Source organism: Cupressus sempervirens, chromosome 5 (assembly GCF_028749045.1).
Source record: "Cupressus sempervirens isolate cs-2001-9-10 chromosome 5, ASM2874904v1, whole genome shotgun sequence".
NCBI lineage: Eukaryota > Viridiplantae > Streptophyta > Pinopsida > Cupressales > Cupressaceae > Cupressus > Cupressus sempervirens.
Genome location: NC_143122.1, coordinates 315,446,604 through 315,467,060, shown reverse-complemented (window position 1 = coordinate 315,467,060; position 20,457 = coordinate 315,446,604). Strand labels below are relative to the sequence as shown.

The window sequence follows — 20,457 nt, the reverse complement described above, 5'->3', positions numbered from 1 at the left end:
AACCACATTGAATTTGACGGAACACTTAAAAGAGAACACGTTATCATTATGGACATCAATTTCAGACACTAGGAGATTTTATAAAACAGAAAAGTACGACAAGGTGTACAAGGGGCTAACACTCGTCAAACACAATTAAAGTGAATTATTTTAGTTCCTATATAATCTAAAAATCCTTTGAGATGATCAAGACATTCTTCAAGTAGCCCAACAATGAGTTGGGAATTTGTATCCATAGCATCAAATATTTCCCCATCAAGTCTCATCATTCCTTTGTTTGAGCCTTTCAAGATTGGTTATTGTAAAAAAAGTCACGTGTGTGATTTGAGGTCACCTTAGAGACCACACTCCTCAACTCGTCCTTCAAAGAAAGAACAAGTTAATAAGTTTTGTTTTTCCTTCGATTTTTTCTTGTGCAACATAAGTTTGAATTGCAACTATCATTTGCCTAGTAATTGAAGTATTCATAGAATTGTGATACACTCTTTAGTAATTTCCTTTAAGTCTAGTCTTCTCCAAATGAAAATCCCTTGCTTGAAATGTTCCATATGTAGTACTCTTAAAACCTTCAAATACACTTTCTCCATTTACTCATGAGCCCAAAGTGTTTGGAACTAGATTCACATACTCTTCTTGCCCTTTCATTCTAGATTTTTCTCCTAGAGACCTCTTCTATTTCTACATATAGACTTGTGGCCAACTTATATTGCTAGCGTCTTGAAATTCTACGAGCCATTATTATCTTTTGGTTTTGAAGAATAGAAATTTCATCATCTTTAGAAAGAAAGGGATCTCTAATTGACTCTCTATTAACAAGAAAGTTTGTGTGCTTGTAATTGTTGTTATATTTAAGCATAGCCTTAAAATGTGGTTTTGGAATTACAACACCTCTAGGATCTAAATCACTAAGGAGCACTCACAACACCACAAGTAGAATTTGTCTACCCCAAGACTCACCACTCCTAGGACAATGATAAAGGAGTCATTTACACTATCACAATCATTTATCTACTTATCCCTCTCAGCAAAGGGTTTGGATTACATCATTTTAGAAATATCATTCTTAAGCTTTCCAAGGGGACTTTTTTCGCCCATAATGATAGAGATTCTAAAATTATTTTACCTTGATTTCTTATGTGAGGAATGGCCATTTCTTTTGTATCATAAAATTATTCAAACATGTTGAACAACTTTGATTCATCTTGTATATGAGCCTCTACAAGGACTAACCTACATCCTTGGGATGATCTCCCTTCCCCTTCCTATTGCAGCACCTTATGGTTTGATGATTATTTGTTTGAACCTTTTGACTTTAAGTAGCTATTTAACTCTTTGGTCATTTGTAGCTACTAATTGCTTTTCTTCAAATATACTCTTTCAAAATTTATTATTAATATAAAATATTGAAGCATTCTCAATCAAAAAAGCTACACTCAAACACAACGTAACTAATTCACCCATTCACATGTTTAATATTGATGTATACAAAATATATATATATTTAAAAATTATTTTTTATTGTAAAATGGACAGTTTTGATACTGAAGACTGAATAATTGATCTCCCTGCTTTGAATTTAAGGTTAATTTTTTAAACAATTTTTTAGTTTCACTATAAAAAATAAGTTCAATTGAAAATCAATGTTTTTGTCATCAGTACTTATTATTGAACAATATAAAATCTATTACATTTAAACCTTTATTATCTCATTGAAAACTTTCAATTTAATGTTAAAGAACAATATAGTTATTTCATTAAATTTATTTTACTTCACCAACTCTATAAATCAAGTTACTTCACCAATAATCAACTTCCAACTAACATGATATTATAATATGTACATATTATAAATAAATTATTATTATTTATTTAAATAAAACTAACTAGATTTCTATCGTTCACCTAGATTCTAGATAGATATGAATGTCAATTCACAAGTATAGCAGTTATACTCACATTGCTTAAAAGTTTGCAACAACACATAGAACAACATTTTTTATAATAAAAGCAGCAAAACAAGCCCTTACAAGACAAGCCAAAAAGGCTACATAAAATTGGTCCAGAATAGGCCAGATACAACAAGAATAGAACACTCGCAGCACATTAGCTGAACAGCTAGTAACCCACATCAAGAGTGAATAGAAAGGTCACCCACAACTTGGAGAAGAGTTTGGGCAGATAAGGAAGAATGCCATTTCCTCCAACAAACAACAGTCCAAGCAATACTTTCACAAGGACCAAAGCAAGTGGGGAACTCCTTATTGGGGAATTGGCAGGGCAGGGCAGAGTGCTGAATTGGATATGACATAGTCCAAGACTCAGACTTAGAGAGTGCTCAGCAAACCCAAAATTTTGAACTCAGCAAATACTCAATGGAAACTCAGCAGAAACTCCGGAACTTAGAAAATACTGAAAAAATAAAATGTTTTCAAGAACATTTTTTCCTTGCGAAATTGAATCACAAAATGTATTAGATTGATGTTAGACATGTTGAAAGAGAAAATGCATGGTTTGATAGAAAAAAATTGTGAAAAACACCTTTAACCAGAGTTTTGCCTGCAGTTTCAATTTTTCCCATGTTTTCCTTATGTCTATAAAAATGCGAGAGATTTGGATATGATTTAATGGGCAATTTTGTCACATTTCTTTATCATTTGTTATATGATTTAACAACTTGGATGTGAATCTATGATTTAAGGGGCAATTTCATCATATCTCCTATGGTTTTTATTCAAAGCAATATCAAGGTTGTTCAATAAGATTTTCTGCTGCTAATGATGCCAAGAGAATCAAACTACATCGGGCTTTTTTCTGTTCTCTAAAATATGCCCAAGTGGCTTTGGAATCTAATTTGTTGTGTAAATTTGGATGACATTCCTTGAAGGAAAAGCATATGTCCCATCAACCAGAGACTGAAAAACACCATGGAGCAGCTTTTTTGAGTGTAGCATTTAATGATTACCCTGTGCTTTAAGATGCATTGACTCTGAATTCTCAATACTGATACATGTCCAGAATTACAAATAAGGCAATGCCCTTCTGACAAGCATCCCATATCATGCCTGGTTACTCTGGTTTCCGGGCAGATATCATAATGAATCCCTGTCTCCTAAGGACCGAATAATCAACAAAAGCACAAGTCTTGATGAGTTCTTGTATCTCTCTTTCAGTCAAATAACCAGAAGACATGTTTACTGCTTGCTTCACGGCCTATCAAAACAGATATATTGCTTCAGATTATTAATATAGCCTATCTAATCAGCCAACCATTGCGGCTCATATAATGCATGTGTCAATAGTGTTGTGTGACTCACTTTTGTGATTACCATTTTCTACAGAGTCCAAATATGAGAGAAAAAAAGATAGTAAAGTTTGTTTTCTACATTGATTGTTGTTTGTTGAATAGGCATTTTAAACAGCACAAAAATAGATATATATGATCCATATTCTGTTTTAATAAGATGAAAAAGGTTGAGAGAGTACTCGTCTTAATGGCCTCACGATATCCCAGTCTGCAATCTCAGGCAACACAAAAGTCGTTGCCACGAACACACCACCAGGTCTCAGAACACGACAAATTTCTGCTACCTACAAAAAAAATCATAAATGATAGTTCAGATCATCCTGAAATCTTACAGAAAACGAGAATGGGCTTGTGTAGAACGCTTGAATTTTATAGCTGGTATCTACTTTATCCAGATCAAACATTCAACGGTCAATAATAAATACAAAATTTGCTTTACTGCTACAACCTCAAAAATTTGTTCAGAATAGCATTATATTCTAATTCTTTCTTGGCAGCATGCTGGTTGCCTAAATCTATGAAATTTTCTTGCTTAAATAAATATAAAGTGGGCCCTCAATATATATATATTAGATGCAAATGACAGTTCAAATAACACAAGCATAGTGTGGATATAAGATCGATAATCCATATAAAAGAAGTGTAAATGAATTAAGCTTCTATCAGACTGTATGTATCTTTTAATTTAATCACAGTGTATCAACCAGTTTGTACTTTTACTTGCAGGTAAGAAAGAGCAAATGTACCTTCTTTAATGCTGAGTGATATTTCAATATATAATACCTTCAGATTAATGATTTGCTTTGTATGTGAGAGCCCAGTCTGCAATACCGAGGATCTCTATGTGTCGATCTGCAACCTTAAAACTCAATCTGCAATATAATTATGCTTGTGACTCGATCTGCAATATGATAGTTACTGTGTATTGCAAATGCTATATAGATATGATAATGTCAGATTGGATACAAACGATAATGAGCAATATGATGTAAGTTGATCTGCCGCTGAAGGTACTGAGCATTTATTTATTTCGATGTCAATACTTCAAGCATTGGTGAACATATATATTGATTCCAATGGATGCTATCCAAGAAAGGTCACGATCCTTCAATATCAAAAGTCACGGGATTTCAAATTGATTAGTTAGTATTAACTAACTAATCTGATCTTCTACAGGATCAGATTAGTTAGTTAGTACTAACTAATTTGTGACTGTATATGTTAAACAAAAGAGATATATATTGGATCGATCACAAGAGCATTATGTAAGGAATTGAATGCAAATATACATGTACAGATTTTATCTTAGTTTGATATGAAGTGCTCGATCAGATTTCAGATGCATTATCAGACTGGGATTATATATGTATGTGAGTGTATGTAAGACATACACACATACATGTATAATCTGCAGTCTCTGAACGACGCTATTTCATAACAAGAAGTTTGTAACTTTTTATCAGGCATTGAGGCAACCGCCTCTAGTAACGAGGCATCGGACATAAAACCACCCTCAACCACATTTTCATGATATTATGAACAGGTAACCACAAGAAAAATGTAGATCTTAAAAAGGATGACTATTAATGGCATTTCCAAAAGTACACATTATAGATACCAGTGAAAAAAATATCTCCATCGTTCCCCATGCATAGACCTATCTTTACACAAAAAAATAGCACTACTATGTTGAGAATGTTGTGCTGCATTTTAATCCACATATTCAATAAAGACTACAAATTCTGAAACATTTCTGAAAGGAAGCCACTATATTTGTGGTGTAATGACTGCGTCAGTGTGGATTCGTCTTCCAAATATCCCACTCCATTTTTGGGAGATGTCTTTCATTGAGGCTATTGGGAACTCCCTTGGTCCTTTCCTGAAGGTGGATGAAGCGATGGAGACTTTGGGCCATTCTACTCTCTCCCGTATTTAGGTTGATATCTGTTAGCTGACTGGATTGTCGTTGGTGTTTCTATAGCCGACGGAGTGATTGTCGTTGGTGTTTTTGTAACCGACGAGATGATTGTCGTCGGTGTTTCTCTAGCCGACAGGGTGATTGTCATCGGTGTTTCTGTATTCTGTAGCTGACGGGTAAATAGTTTGTAGCGGACATAATGTTTGTGGCCGACGGACTCCTTCGGGAAGGTTCAGCGAATAGTATTTATATCCCGTCTGGGATCATTGTAAAGCATCTTCTATCATTAATCATTCATCTTCTATCATTCATCTTATGAAGCATAATATAATGTTCTGGCATATGCGAATAATCTAAGGAATTCTGCTGTTCATGTTCCATTGTCTGTATGCGTTCATTTATTTTACCTGTACGGTAAACATTTGGCGCCGTTGTCGGGGATCGAACCCAGGTCACCCACGTGACAGGCGGGAATACTCACCACTATACTATCATTCATCAAAAAAAAAAAAAAAACAAAACCAAAAAAAAAATTTTAAAAAATTTGATTAAAAAATAAATAAAAAATTTCGAAAAAATTAAAATTTAAATAAAAATTTTAAAAAAAAAAAAAAGCAAGTAGAGGACTGTCTGCGGACTGTGCTCCGGGGGCAGGATGTCCCGCGGACACCTGTCCCACGGGCATTGTCCCTACGGACTTCTTTCCACAGAGACCCTTTTCTCCTCTGCGGGTTTGTTCTCCGTCCGCAGTGTATCTCATCGATGGATGTCCCTGCGGACTTCTTTCCGCGGAGACTTTTTTCTCCTTCGCATGTCTTTTCCGCGGGTTTGTCCTCTGTCCATTGCGAACTCTCTTCCGCAAGCATATAACTCTTTTCTTTGAGCGTACAACAGGGTTTCCTTGCATACTTTGTGCCTTCGGTGATAATCCTTAGCAGCAGTGACATCCATTGTGCAATGGTCTACTTGGCATGATGGATACGAGGTGACAGCAGACTCAGATCTCCACCGCTTGGTGTTCTTTGAATTGCTTCCGCCGAGTTCACCGTTAGGTTCACATGAATTGCTTGCATCTTCTTCTTCAGACGACTGCTTTCTAGTGCAAACATATATCACGAATAGCGCAAGGGTTGGGTTCTTGAACCAGAGACCGCAGTCACGATTATCAAAGGGATAGGGGAATTCCTGCGTAACATGTGACAAGGTTCTGCAAGAGCCCTACCGTTACTGTTCCGTCAAATGCAAGGAAGTAACAGCTCACTCCAGGCTTCGAGGCCAGCCCCAGGAACTACCACATTGATCAAGATTGAAGTGGCAACCCGAAAGCGTTTGAGGATGGATTTTGATGAGCAATTCGGTATGATATTTTCGGTGGAGAAAGGCTTGTCTGTGTATTGGTTTTCATTGTTGGAGGTGACGTTTCACCGGAAGTTTGTTGGAGTTCTGTTTCTCATTTGTTTGAGTTTGTGTAGAAGATGGGTGTGAGGGTTTTTTTTATTTTTAAAAAAAAAAAAAACGACGACAGATTGAAGTAGTTCAGAATGAGTAACGGAGGATGCCAACGGGAAGGGGAAGTATCAGGGGTTGCCAGAAAGAGTGTAGAATCAGCAGAAAATGTCAGAAATAGTCTGTTCCGTGCATTTTTGTGTGGGGTTTGGAGTGTTAATTTGGTCTTGGCGGCGAGGGGCGCTGCCCCTTGACCCCGCCGGGGGCATTGCCCCCTGGACCCCCAGTCGTTACGAATATCAGTCGTGGGAGTCTGACCAGTGGAGAAGACTTGAAGCTGCTGCAAGCATGGAGTGTCTGTGTACCAGAGGAACTCGAAGTAGGTGTTGGCCGAGAAGCTGTCTTGGTGGATGCATAGAGAGCTCGAGAGGAGCTGATCATCCGGTTGGAGGCAGTGCAGCGACACTTGGCTCAGGCTACCGAGAAGTTGAAAACAGAGAAAGCAGCATAGGTGGCTATCAAGGTCAGCTTGATTAAGGAGGCAGTATTGTGTTAGCAGAGGCTACAGGCACAGGACGAAGATATTTTGTAATTGTTGTCCGGAGATGACTTTTTCTTTTGGGGGGGATGGAGCCATGGAGACTTTGGGCCATTCTACTCTCCCGTATTTAGGTTGATATCGATGTTTCTCTGCCGCTTCCTAGAGACATGCTCATGGTTGAGGATAGGCCATGGACTCAAGCATTGGATTATGAGGGCCTTCCCTTCCATTATCAGTGTTGCTTTTCCACTAGTCACATGGCCACTGATTCTGCTCTTTAGCACTACAAAAGTGTTGCTACCTAGTGGAAGGTTGCAAGTAATGATCACTTGACAGTCCATGCTGCCGACTCTCTTTCTGAGTCGTCCTTTGAGGATTCACAGGCTGCTAATGAAGATGAACCCCCCCCTGCTGCAGATCATGGCCAGGCCTCCGTAGTTGTTCCATGTCTTGACCCTGCTACAAACCTTGTTGTCGTCCCAAACCCTGTTTGTGTTTTGTCCTCTGGCCAGGGGGACATGCTTCTGCTAACGTTGCTCAGCTTCCACAGCACACTAACCATTGTGCTGACAGCTGTCCTAGTGGAGTCTCCTTCGCTGGGAAGTGTTAATAATCGATAATCAGATTTAGCAAAGTATATTTTATTTCTGTTTAAATATTATTGATATTATACTTATTTATCAATACATAATATATAGAATTAATAATATCAGAAATTAAGTCTGATTGCAGAATGTTTTGTAAAATATATCCATTTTAGTTGCAGAAGATAAAACACTTGAAGACTTGTATGTATCTGTGTTCGTTGTGTCTTTACCTCCCGGTCTGCGGTGATTATAAATATATGTTTGTGGGGACATGCCCACGGGAAGACATGACTCCCCGTGAAGTCGCGTCCTTCCTGGACATGACTTCACATGGAATCATGTCTCCCTGTGGGTATGGCTCCACGAAACATTTTATTAATGGCCCCTGAAACCATTACGCCAGTCAAATACATTTTAGTATAATTTGCAGTTGGTCAGTTTTCATAAACAACTCAATTTAATATGATTTATAATTATATATATAGACAATCTCATTTATTATAAATGCATATTAACTTGTTAAGCAAAATAAAAATTATCCAATTCTCTATATACAAAGATACTTTATGTATCTAATTGTGAATTCTATAGTAATCCATTATCTGACTAAAGCTATCAATCAACATTCCCTCTTATCTAGGGAGGGTAATGAGTACATCAAACATAAAGATATATTACCTCAATGTAATATCAGATTGTATGGCATGTCCACGGATATCTTACTAAGAGATATCCACCATAATAATATCATCAGACTGTATGGCATGTCCACGGATATCTTACAACAAGACATCCACTATTATATCATCTCATGATATTAAGAGTAATGGCCTATGAATATCAGATCTCATGATATTCACCAAGTATTCAATATGTCCATAAGGTATGTGTTGATATGTGGTGACTAATCAAGGAAGTATTGTACACTTTTGATTAAAAATTTGGGGTTCAGGGCATAGGGCAGGAAAAAACAATTTAGTTGACTCGTCAAGGTTTTTTGAGTTGACTCATTAACTATTTCCCAAGGTTGACTCGTGACGGGTTTTTTAGGTTAACTTGTCAAAATTATCCAGCCCTAATTTTGTAAGCGGCAAAAGCTTGTATAAAATGGCTTAGGGTGAGGGATTTCATTATGTGTAATGCGATAGTAGCCTCTTGCGGTGGTATTGAGCTCTAAGGGATTACAGATTGTAATCAAGTTGTAATTACTGGATAATAAGAAAATTGGACTCATTTAGTGGACGTAGCCTAGGGATTTGGTGAACCGCGTTAAATCTTTGTCGTGTTCTCTTCTGTGTGCTTTATTATTTTTTGATATTGGTTATATTTGCATGTGATTGTTATTTTTGTCTCTTTAAAATCCTAATAGTATGTGCACACGTAGCACTCATATGATACTTACCATATGGATATTAAAATCATGGGTTGTCCACTAATATTGAATCCCCCATTATATATCTATACAATACAACTCATAGATATCTATTAGGTGATATCTTAATTAATATTGATTTACAAGATATAGTCTATCATGATCTGCTTAGATATCAATCATATGATATCCATCATGATAGGAGATTAAGTTATTGTAAGATCGTCACATTGCAATAACTTGTAAGAATACAAGTGATAATCATTTAAAAGTCATTACTTCTTCATGATGTACATAGGACCCAAGGAATTGTGAAATAACACTCATAATAAAATAGAATTATTTATTACTACAACAATCAAAAGTGTTGAGACTCATTCTCAGTAATTACAACCATGCCAAGTTTACCTCTAAAGTGTTCTACCTTTGTTCTTGCTTGATTACATTCTTCTCCACCATATCTCAGATGTAGTGATATGGTATATCAATGTGTTTTGATCTGTTATGAAACAATGTATTCAAGGAGAGCATTATACAACTTCGGTTGTCACAATAAATAATAGTCAGTTGTAGTGTTTTCCCAAATAATCCAACGAGAAGTTTTCTCAACCATAATGCCTCTCGTGCTCCCATAGATGTTCCAATGTACTCTGCTTTGGTGGAGCTCTGAGCTACTGATGATTTATTTCTACTCAACCAAGATATCATAGTTGATCCTAGGCTGAAGCAACATCTCAAGGAGCTTTTCCAATCTATAGAATTTCCGGCCCAATCTGAATCAGTATACCCATGCAAGTTAAGATCTTCATCTTTATATCTTAAACCATATCCAATTGTGCCACAGAAATTTCTTAAGATGTGTTTAGAAACTGTTAAGTGTACTTGCTTAGGTTCACACATAAAAATGATTAAGTGCATTCGTTGCATAGCAAATATCAGGTTTAGTGTTGATTAAGTGCATTAGGGAGCCAATAATTTTTCGGTAGCGGGTTGGTCAGCACTCTCTGAGTCTACAGTTGCTTCTTTTAACTTGTGTAGATTTGTTTATAGGAGTTGACATAGGCTTGCTATCCATCATCCCAAATCTTTTTAGGATGTCAATATTATACTTCCCTTGATTTAGAATAATTTCATTTGTATGTTGCCATACTTCTAAACCTAGGAAGTAGTGAAGGATTCCCAAATCTTTCATATCAAATCGGATGCAAGATCTTGTTTACACATGGCTATAAGGTGATCTTGTATAATCAAAAAAATTGTCAACATAAAGCGCCAAAATCAACACGACTCCATTTTGTATTTTGAAGTATAAGTTTAGAATTGTGTCATTTTTGGAGAAACCAAATTTTGATAGATAATGATCTATCCTTTCATACCAAGCTTGGGGAGCTTGTTTGAGACCATACAGAGCTTTCTTCAATCTGCATACATGAGACTGCTTTTCATACACTACAAATCCTTCAGGTTTCTCTAAGTACACTTCTTCGATCCCATTTACTAAAGCAATCTTTACATCCATCTGGTGAATCTTCCATCCCTTTGATGCAGCAATGGCAATTAATGTTCCGATAGAGGTATATCTAGCAATTGGAGCAAACGTTTATTCATAGTCAATACCTTCCTTTCAAGAGAAACCTCTTGCAACAAATCTAGCCTTGTGTTTTTCTATGCTTCCAACTGCTGCATGTTTGATTTTAAATAACCATACATCATTCTTGAGAATGGATTTATATTCTTCTGTCATAGCGTCCTTCCAAGTTTGATATTGAAGAGATTCCTCTACATTTGAGGGTTTTGAATTTGAAAGTTCACTCATGAGGGCAGTATAACTAGAGAATTTGTTTGGTTTTTTTCTTTCTCTAGCAGTTCCTAGAGGGGCTGCATATTTTTCTTATTCTTCAATCAGCTTACTGGCCCATAAAGATCTTTTCCTATTTTCTCTAGGTTCATCTAGTGTATCCTAGGCTCAATAAAATCATTGTCATCTATTATATCTTGATTCTCCCTTTGAATCTCAGAAGAGAAATCCCTTTGATAAGATTAGATAAGATAATAATAATAATAATGTCCATTAAAAGACCACAAAAGGGTCTATGGGAGTGAGAGCTTACAACAAGATAGCTAACAGAAGCAAAGCACCAAACGGTGTCTAAGAAAAGTCCGAGAAAAGCAAACAAGAAGAAGAGAAGAGAAGTGCCAAGGCAAGGACTAGGGGTCCTTTAATTCATTTTCATTCTTGGATCTTTTAAATGCAGTATCTTCAACAAATATTACATATTTACTTAGTTCAATGTGTCTTTGTCTAGGAATGTATATTCGATTCTTTAGAAGTTTCACTACCAACAAGAATTCCTCTTTTCCCAAAAGGCTCTAGTTTTGCTCTTTCTCTTTAGGGATATGAATGTAAACAAGACACCCAAATATTCTCAAGTGACTAACATTGGGTTTCTTTCCAAAGAATGCTTCTTTCGGAGTTTTGTTTTCAAGATGAGAGTGAGGGCATCTATTCTAAATGTATACAACAGCACTATAAGCCTCAGCGCAAAGGTGGTTTTCAAAGGTGGGTTTCTAAGTTTTGATCATGCATCATTGCTTTAGTCGCTTCAACAATGGTTTTGTTCTTTCTTTCTGCAACTCCATTTTGTTGGGGGTTGTAAGAAATAGATAACTCCCTCTTAATCCCAGCATTTTTACAAAAAGTTTGAAAAATTTCTGATGTGTATTCCTTCTCATTATCTATTCTTAGGGTTTTGATTTTCTTTTTTAATGTGTTTTCTACTAGTGCTTTATAATCTTTGAACCTTAGAATAATTACTTCAGATTCCTTAGATTTTAAAAAATATATCCATGTCTTCCTAGAGTAGTCATCAACAAAGATAATGTAATACAAAAATCCTCCAAAGGAGGGAATAGACATAGGTCCCCATACATCAGCATGAATAGTTTCAAGTACATTTTTAAATTTACTTTCACTATTGTGAAAGATGTTTTTAGTATTCTTCCCTAATGCACAACCTCTACATGTTCCTCAATGTTCAAGTTTGAGTTTAGGTAATCTTGTTACCATCTTCTCTAAAGAAGGTAATCCTCGAAAATGAAAATGTCCTAGTCTCCTCTGCCAGATTTCATTTTCTTTAGTAGACTCGTGAATTAATGTTGAAGATGGGGAAGTACATAGTTTGTAGAGGCATCCGTGCCGTATCCCAATAGTATGAGCATTTTTCAAATTTAAGTTCTTAGGTCAAGCTAGAACTTTTCCATCCATGAAAGTTATGTATCCCTTGTCCTCAAGTGCTGAAATTGATACTAAATTCTTTTGATTCCAGGTACATATAGTAGTCCTGTGAGTTCAAGTGCAATGCCAGATTTTAGGTCGATAGTGCACATCCCAATTCCCCTTAATTGATAGCTTGTATCATCTCCAATTGTTATTTCATCATCATAGTCTTCTTTTATAAAATCTAGATGTTCTTTGAAGCCTGTTGTATGTCGAGAAGATCCACTATCTATCACCCAAGTGTTAAGTCTATTAGAGACTTGATTGGACAAGGCAGAATAGAATACAAGTTTCTTTGAATCCATGTTTGTTTCATTAACTTCGGCGAAGGAGACTTGAGTTTTGAGCCTATCGGGACACTTTGTTGCAAGATGACCATATTTGTCACATCTAAAACATTGCATTTTAGATAGATCCCTCCTTTTCTCGAATGATTGTTTCCCATTTGAATCCTTGCCTCGTTTTCTTTTTGGATTTGTCTTCTTCCCTCTTTTGTTGACTTGAGTCATGAGATCCTAAATATCATCTTTTGTAGAATGTATTCCAGTTCCTCAAGATATTAGTCTACACTATTCTTGAATGGAGTTAGCCTTTGGTCAATCTAATTTGGGGAACTTGGAATGAGCACTTATTCCTTGTATAAATTTTTCCCATGAGATAGAAAGTCCATTCAGGGTTATCATAGTTAACTCCTTACTATCATAGATGTGACCAATTGTTGAGAGTTGGTTTCTTAATTCAGTTATCCTCATAAAGTATAAGGTGGTAGTCTCTCCTTGATTCATCATTATATGAGAGAGTTGATTTTTTAGAGCAAGAAATCTGCTAGTGTTATTGATCTCAAAACATGTCTTCTAGGGCTCTAAACATATCATATACAGAGTCGCACTTGTAATTAGTGATCTTTCACTCCATCCACCAATAATTTCACTGCTCGAGTGTTGTCCTTTTCCCATCGACTCTTTTCATCATTCTCATTATATTTAGAAGAATTTTCCACAATTGTTTTAACTCATGCTCTTTTAGTATTAGCATCATTTGCAGTTTCCAGGCTTCAAAATTTTAAGCACCTACAAGTCTGTCTTCAAGTCTAATTCCATTCACCATCATGAAAGGTGTAATATTTTCCAAAATATATTTATATCAAAAAATTTATGTCAATTTTCTTAATATAGAAATTTGATCTGATCTTTTATTACACCTGCTCTGATACCAGGTTAAATAATAATCAATAATCAGATTTAGCAAAGTATATTTATTTCTGTTTATATATTATTGTTATTATTTATCAATATATAATATATAGAAATAATAATATCAGAGATTAAGTCTGATTGCACTATGTTTTGTACAATATATCCATTTTAGTTGCAGAAGATAAATGTAAAACGCTTGAAGACTTGTATGCATTTGTGTTTGTCGTCTCTATATCTCCCAGTCTGCAGTGATTATAATAATGTGTTTGTGGGAACATGCCCATGGGGAGACATGACTCTCCATGAAGTCACGTCCTTCAGTCGACAACCTTTCAAAACATTTTATTAATGGCCTCCGAAAACCATTACACCGTTCAGTTGGTCGGTTTTCATAACCGACTCAATTTAATATGATTTATAACAATAGTTTGTGTGTGTGTGTGTGTGTGTGTGTGTATACACATTTTATATTTATATTTATATATTTAGACAATCTCATTTATTATAAATGCATATTAACTTCTCCAACAAAGAATACAATTATCCAATTCTCTATATATGAAGATATTTTATGTATCTAATTATGAATTGTATAGTAATCAGTTATCCGACTGAAGCTATCAATCAACAGGGAGCCTAAGGATAGTATCGCCTGGACTATGATTGGACAGCGTAGAAAGAACTCTAGCCTTTCTTCTCTTGCAGTGTGAGTTTGGCCCACTCTGTTTGGGCAAAAGTCTTTGTGCTTTGTATTGACAAATTTATTTTTAAGTCTAGTTAGCACCTGTCGTGTTGCCTATGTGTTGTTGATGGCCAGATTATATGTTGTTAGGCCTGATGGAATTATTGTCATTGATGTCAAAGACATTTAGGAGATTGATGAAGTATTGTCATTGATGTCAAGGATGCTCAGTTGAAATTGTCAATAATATCATTACATTATAGTTCAATACAATATAACTAAAAGAAATGTAAATTGAATACCATTCGAGTACAGAGATTTTTTAAAAAAGGTGAAAGAGACAAAACTATATATCTAAAGATGAATCTCTATGGCATATAATGAATATATCATGAAAGCCATGTACATTGAAAGTTACTATGTGACAATAAGTCGAGTGTAATAAGGAAGAATTGATATGGAAGAACAATTGGTGGATACTAATGCAGTAGTGAATGAAGCAGAGCCTTTCACAGAGTCAGGGAACTCTGCACATATTTACTGTGCTACAACTGTAATGATGGAAAGGGTATCTGAGGCAGCAATTATGAATGCCTAAAGGAATAATGCAAATATAGTTCATTGTTGAAACAGCGATATAATTCATGACAACAAATGCAGTCAGAGAAATAACAAAACACATAGATATTCATTAAGAGTTTTAAAATGAGGACGATGAAATATCAAATGATGCTATCATATCAATGAAAGTATGAACAAGACAATGATGATTTGATGAGAGTCAAAGGCAGCGGTGATGTTTGCAGCAAACATATGCACTGTCAGCTCAATATTAAAATGATAGGATGAAGTCAAAGATGGTAAAATCCACCATAACTGGAAGCCAATAAGGCAATGAATTTGCAGAGTAAAACGATTAGTCGAATATGAGCCAAACGTCATGAGCAAATCTGCAGGGGGAATAAGTAAAGGATAAAAAGCACATAGAAAGTGTATCTTGACAGTTGCCCAAGGGTATGTGACAAAACACTTCTTTTGAAACGAACACACAAAGCTGCAACAAACTCCATTACCGGATTTGTCCCCTGCTGCCCGGATTCAGGTCTTGGTCCGCGCGGGTCTGCATTCATGTCCGGGTCCAGGCAGGGTCCTTATTTCAGACTATGGGTTCGCCTGAGTTTGTGCTGGAACGAACCCAAGCGAATCCACAGCGAACCCAAGAGGACCCGGGACAGTATGGTCCAAAATGTGAAACAAAACAACTTCAAAGAGTGTTTTTTTTATATTTCTTTTACATAACCCTAAAAGGAACCCTAATAAAAAATATTTCACTCATCTAATCTCTCATGTCAAGGAAGAGGAGGATGATATAGCAGCATCTGGGACTAGTGGAACCAGTTTGTGTTCCAATGATGAGAATCTAGATATAGTTGAAGGCGGGATGAAGCCATTAATCCCTCATTTTTTAATGACCCTTTTGACCCTTGAAGGGAATTTGATACTACGATCATTGATAAACTACTAAACACTTGTCATTTATCATTACGTTTCAATCTTTATTATTTGATGAACTAGTCCATGTTTTACAATTTCATTTCACCATTTAGTAATTCAATGTATTATTTTCTTTACAATCATGAAGATAGATTAATGAGTGAATATTTAATACTTATCGTTGACATTTGGCATTGATCAGTGATCAAGCAACATATATTCATAGCGTAAAATGACTTCGTTCTGCAATTATGCATGTTTCTCTTTTTTTTTTGTATAGATAATGCATATATATATACTCACAAACCCACCCATGAACCCAAATGGGAATTTTAATTTTTTTGCCCGCATCCATTAACCCAAATCCGCAACTTAGGCGACAAGGTAACAATGAAGATAAACAACACTATTGGAGATAATAAATCTTTGTCAGTGATATATATAATGAGTCGATTCGTCCATGCTGTCAAAAGTAGTCAATAAACAAACAAATATTGAAGTCATCGAACAGGTATCTTTCACCGTTTATAAAAGCTACAAATAAATCCATGCACAACATTGAGCATATAGAGGAAGCAACGATATAAAAGACGTCATGGTGAAAAAGAGTGAATTAACCGATATATGTATGCAGCTCAACAATGAAGGTTATTGATATGTTTGAAAGCAGAGATAGAAGACAAAGGTACCGATGAATACCAGCAGCCACGTAAAACAAGCAATGCACAGTAGCCATAATGATATGAATTAATCAACCAAGAGTATCCAGTAAATAAAAGACAATTATTCTTTGAAAAGAATTGATGATAGCGACAAGTTTGTGAAATTATCAATAACATTCTTGAAAGCCCGATAAAATTAAAGACTATCGATGGCATTACTTTACAGGCACATAAATTCAAAACTCGGCAATAAATTAACAGGAGGAAGAGTCACTTATGAAGGCTGTGAACACACAGGTCATAAAGTGTAAATAATAACGTGTGAAGTTTATTAACAGAGCAAACGTAGAATGAATCTATTTGAAAGTATAGACTGACAACAAGTGGCTATGCTTATCAAATTTACATGGACAAATATAGGATGGAAGATAACGGCATCAACATCCAGAGTAATCAAACAAATCATAAGGTTCCAGACAGCATTAATATGGCAAAGACGTTAATGTTGCATTTAACAGGAGTGTCAGGCAATGAGTAATGACAAGGAATGATGAGAAGTGGCAAATAGAATTGCATGAAAAGATATAATCACCAAGAATGGTAACCTTTGCAAGTAATACAAGTTCAAATTGAAAGTGCAAATAAAGAAGTTAAGGGATTGGATATCTAAAAATTATAATTAAACTAATATTAATTATAAATAGAAGATGTCTGATTTATTTGTGAAAAGACGTAACTTTTGGATTTGAAAAGTTACATTTCTTTATCATTAAAGTATAAATAAAGGGAGATGTATCATTTAGCAAGATGAAGTGAAGTATGTGTATATTAATTATAAATAAAAGAAGTGTAATATATTTGTAAAAAGAAGTAACTTTTGGATTTGAAAAATCACATTCCTTTATCATTAAAGTATAAATAAAGAGAGATGTATCATTTAGCAAGATAAAGTGAAGTATGTGTACAAGAAAAAGAGAATATTAAAGCAGAAATATTTGAAATAAAGAAAGGGTGGGGTAGACTAATCGTCTAAGAAATATAATATACATTCAGATTTACTCTGAATTTATATTTTTATACAGATGTGAAAATTGAGATGGAGTAGATAAGAAGGAATAAGAGAAATTTATAAAATCAGATAATCTGATTTACATATATATATATGATATATATGTCAGAGCTAACAAGATTACGTGGAGTAACGAGAATAAAAAGGTGGCTTATTAGAATAATCAAAGAAAACAAGGGAGATTGCTGCTCGTTTTTATAAGAGGAACATATCATTAGATGTGAATGTATGTTTATAGCATACATAAAATTAATTTGAAGATAAGTTAATATCATATTGAAGATAGTTGTGAAATAAAAGTATCCATGATCAGTTGAGTGAGAAACATTGTCAGGGTGGAAAAGGGGGTTTGTGTGCAGTGGGTTGGTGCTCACGAAGATAAGTAGTAGGGGTTGGTGCTTCTAGTAGGTTGGTGCTTGCGAAGTGTGGGAGTTGGAGCTTCCAGCGAGTCAATGTTCATATAGGGGTTGGAGCCTCTAGTAGGTCGTAGCCTACAAAACTTTGTAAAAAAAAATATTATATAAGAAAGCATTTATTTTCCATGGTTTTCTCCCGCATTGGGTTTTCACATAAATCTTTGTGTCATTGTGTTCATGTGCATATTTATTGATTTCAGCATTTATAGTTATTTGAAGTTACTTATGTGGATAAAAGTTTTAAATTGGCAATATCATTATTATACTGATCAACCCCCCCCCAGTATAATCGTGTGCTCTTCGGGGCCTTGTTTTTGTAATGGGTCAACCCCTTGTTTTTGGCTGCTTTTTATATCAAAAACAATCAAAAAGGACGTGCAAGAGAGAATCCATTAATTACAATTATGATATTATTATTCAATCATTATACACGATGAACTCTTGCTCATTCCATTCTCAAGTTTTTGAACAATAGGTTTTCAAGCTGTCCCTAAGCATAGACCCCCATCCCTTTGCAAGTTCCATGGCTTCCTATGGTCAACTACATAAAAAAAAGAGATATATTAACCCTAGATTAACTGAGCATTCCGCATATATTTGAATCAAAATGATTAAATTAGCATCAACATATCATTCTACATCCACAAAAGTAAAAATTCATTTCATACAAAAATGTTTTGTCTAAGGAAAACCACTTCATGAGGTACCTCTAACCAAAGTAACAGAGATTGGAACACATCCCATCAACTTGAACAGTGGCATTGATCAAAGACAGGATGGGACCAGGCACAACTTTGCACTGTGTCTTATTATTCAGTCATTTAAAATTTGATTGAGTTATAATATCATAATTATAATTTATTTTTATTTTCTTGTTTCACTCATTAAATATTTTCACCTATTGCGGAATATAATTGGACAATGGAAATAATTAGGTTTTAATCATATCATGGGCTTCCTACCTGGACTTCATAGCAGTACTACTTGTATAATGAGTTTTGTAGCCATAATCTTTCATCATTTTCATTCTAACTATGGATCTCAAAAGGATCCTAAACATTGATATGGTTCTTATCATGCACAATTCTCTCCAGATGCTTCCCATTAAAAGCATAGTTCCCAAACGTGCTGAGACTCAATGAGTTCTTGAGCAGGGTGATCCTCATCGAATTTGAGAGGCATGGACTCTAACTTGGTCAAGTCTTGGGTGAGACTCATCAAGTCTCAAAGACTCGCCGAACTTGCTGCGTCTATGTTTGGAAGCTCAAACTCGGTTAAAATTATTTTTTTTCCTTGCTTAAGTCCCAAAAAACTTATTGCTTTTTGGGCTTGTGATTCCAAAATATATATGAAATGTAACACTTAGCTCCCCATCTTTGCCTTCAAGTCAATCTCATTCTCTTTAGTTCAGTAGAATATATACATGAAATAAGATTTAAGTCACATTTCAATATATTTTTTCCCTTCTTATACTTTTTAAGTTACATTTCATATATATATTGTTAGGATGTTTGAGTGTGATTTCAGATCTCTAGGAGTTAAAATGCAAATTCTAGGGTTTAGAAGATCTTATAACTTTTTGTACAGTCAAGTTTCAGTAATCAGCAGGCTCCTATCAGGATTACTTTGTTGTCTATTTGACTCTTTGTCTGCCTTGAACTCTAGAACTATCTCTCTCCCTATCACTCTTCCTCTATCCCCTCTCTCTACCTCTCTTTATCTCACAAAAATTCTTGATGCTAGGATGACATATAAGAAGGCATATAATTATATTAATAACTAATATCCAACCTCCTATGAAAAACATATTTACCTCCACTCAACCTAAATGATCCTCCACATGCAACTCCTTGACCTCGTCTCATAGGTATCCTTCAAATTATCTGCCGAACAAATATTTCTAATGAGAATACAAGATGATCCAAGGTAATTTCAATTTGCCCATCTACCACCCCCCACTCTTGTCATGCGATCCCCTTTCTCAAGACTTCTATACTAAATAGCTCCATAAATCCAGCCTCATGAATTCTTAGCAAATCATACCCAACACCAACTAGATCATGTGTGTACTAGCTAAGGCTTGCATTGATCTAGTCTACCTCACCATGTCAGCTATGCAAACCTGTTAAACCACTATGGTGGCAACATGTACAAGCCCAATAGGCAAATGAGACATTCTCCCTTACTCAATGCAAAGTAAACACTTTCACACAATCAAGAGGGAGTGACATGGAGCTGCCATGTCAACTTCTTTACACTGCTCATTCCTAGTTGCAGAGTCAAGATTTTTGTTTAGATTTCAGTTCCTGTGTGAAAGTCAACTCAGTATTCACTCCTAAATGCCACCAAATTCATCCTCCTTTTTGCTACATGACAAAGAATTCCTTCTGTTAAATCCAAGTCAAGTAAAGTTCAGCATAAAAGAGTTTTGTTCTCCCTTTTGCACTGCCTAAAAAATGGTTTTCTTAGCCTGATGCAGAACAGCTCTTCCAG

General features: G+C 35.4%; 1 protein-coding gene across 1 annotated transcript in view; it reads right to left on the bottom strand.

Annotated features, from left to right (window-relative positions):
* Positions 1 to 2,692: 2,692 nt before the first annotated feature.
* Positions 2,693 to 20,457, bottom strand: part of LOC149555911 (putative methyltransferase At2g41040, chloroplastic) — a 63,942-nt gene continuing 46,177 nt past the window's right edge. Inside the window, exons 7-8 of the mRNA XM_089830008.1 lie at positions 3,484 to 3,588; positions 2,693 to 3,210 (exon numbers count right to left, since the gene is read on the bottom strand). Of these exons, the coding sequence (XP_089686134.1) occupies positions 3,067 to 3,210; positions 3,484 to 3,588 (249 nt within the window). The 3' untranslated portion in view covers positions 2,693 to 3,066. The remainder of the gene's footprint in view (positions 3,211 to 3,483; positions 3,589 to 20,457) is intronic.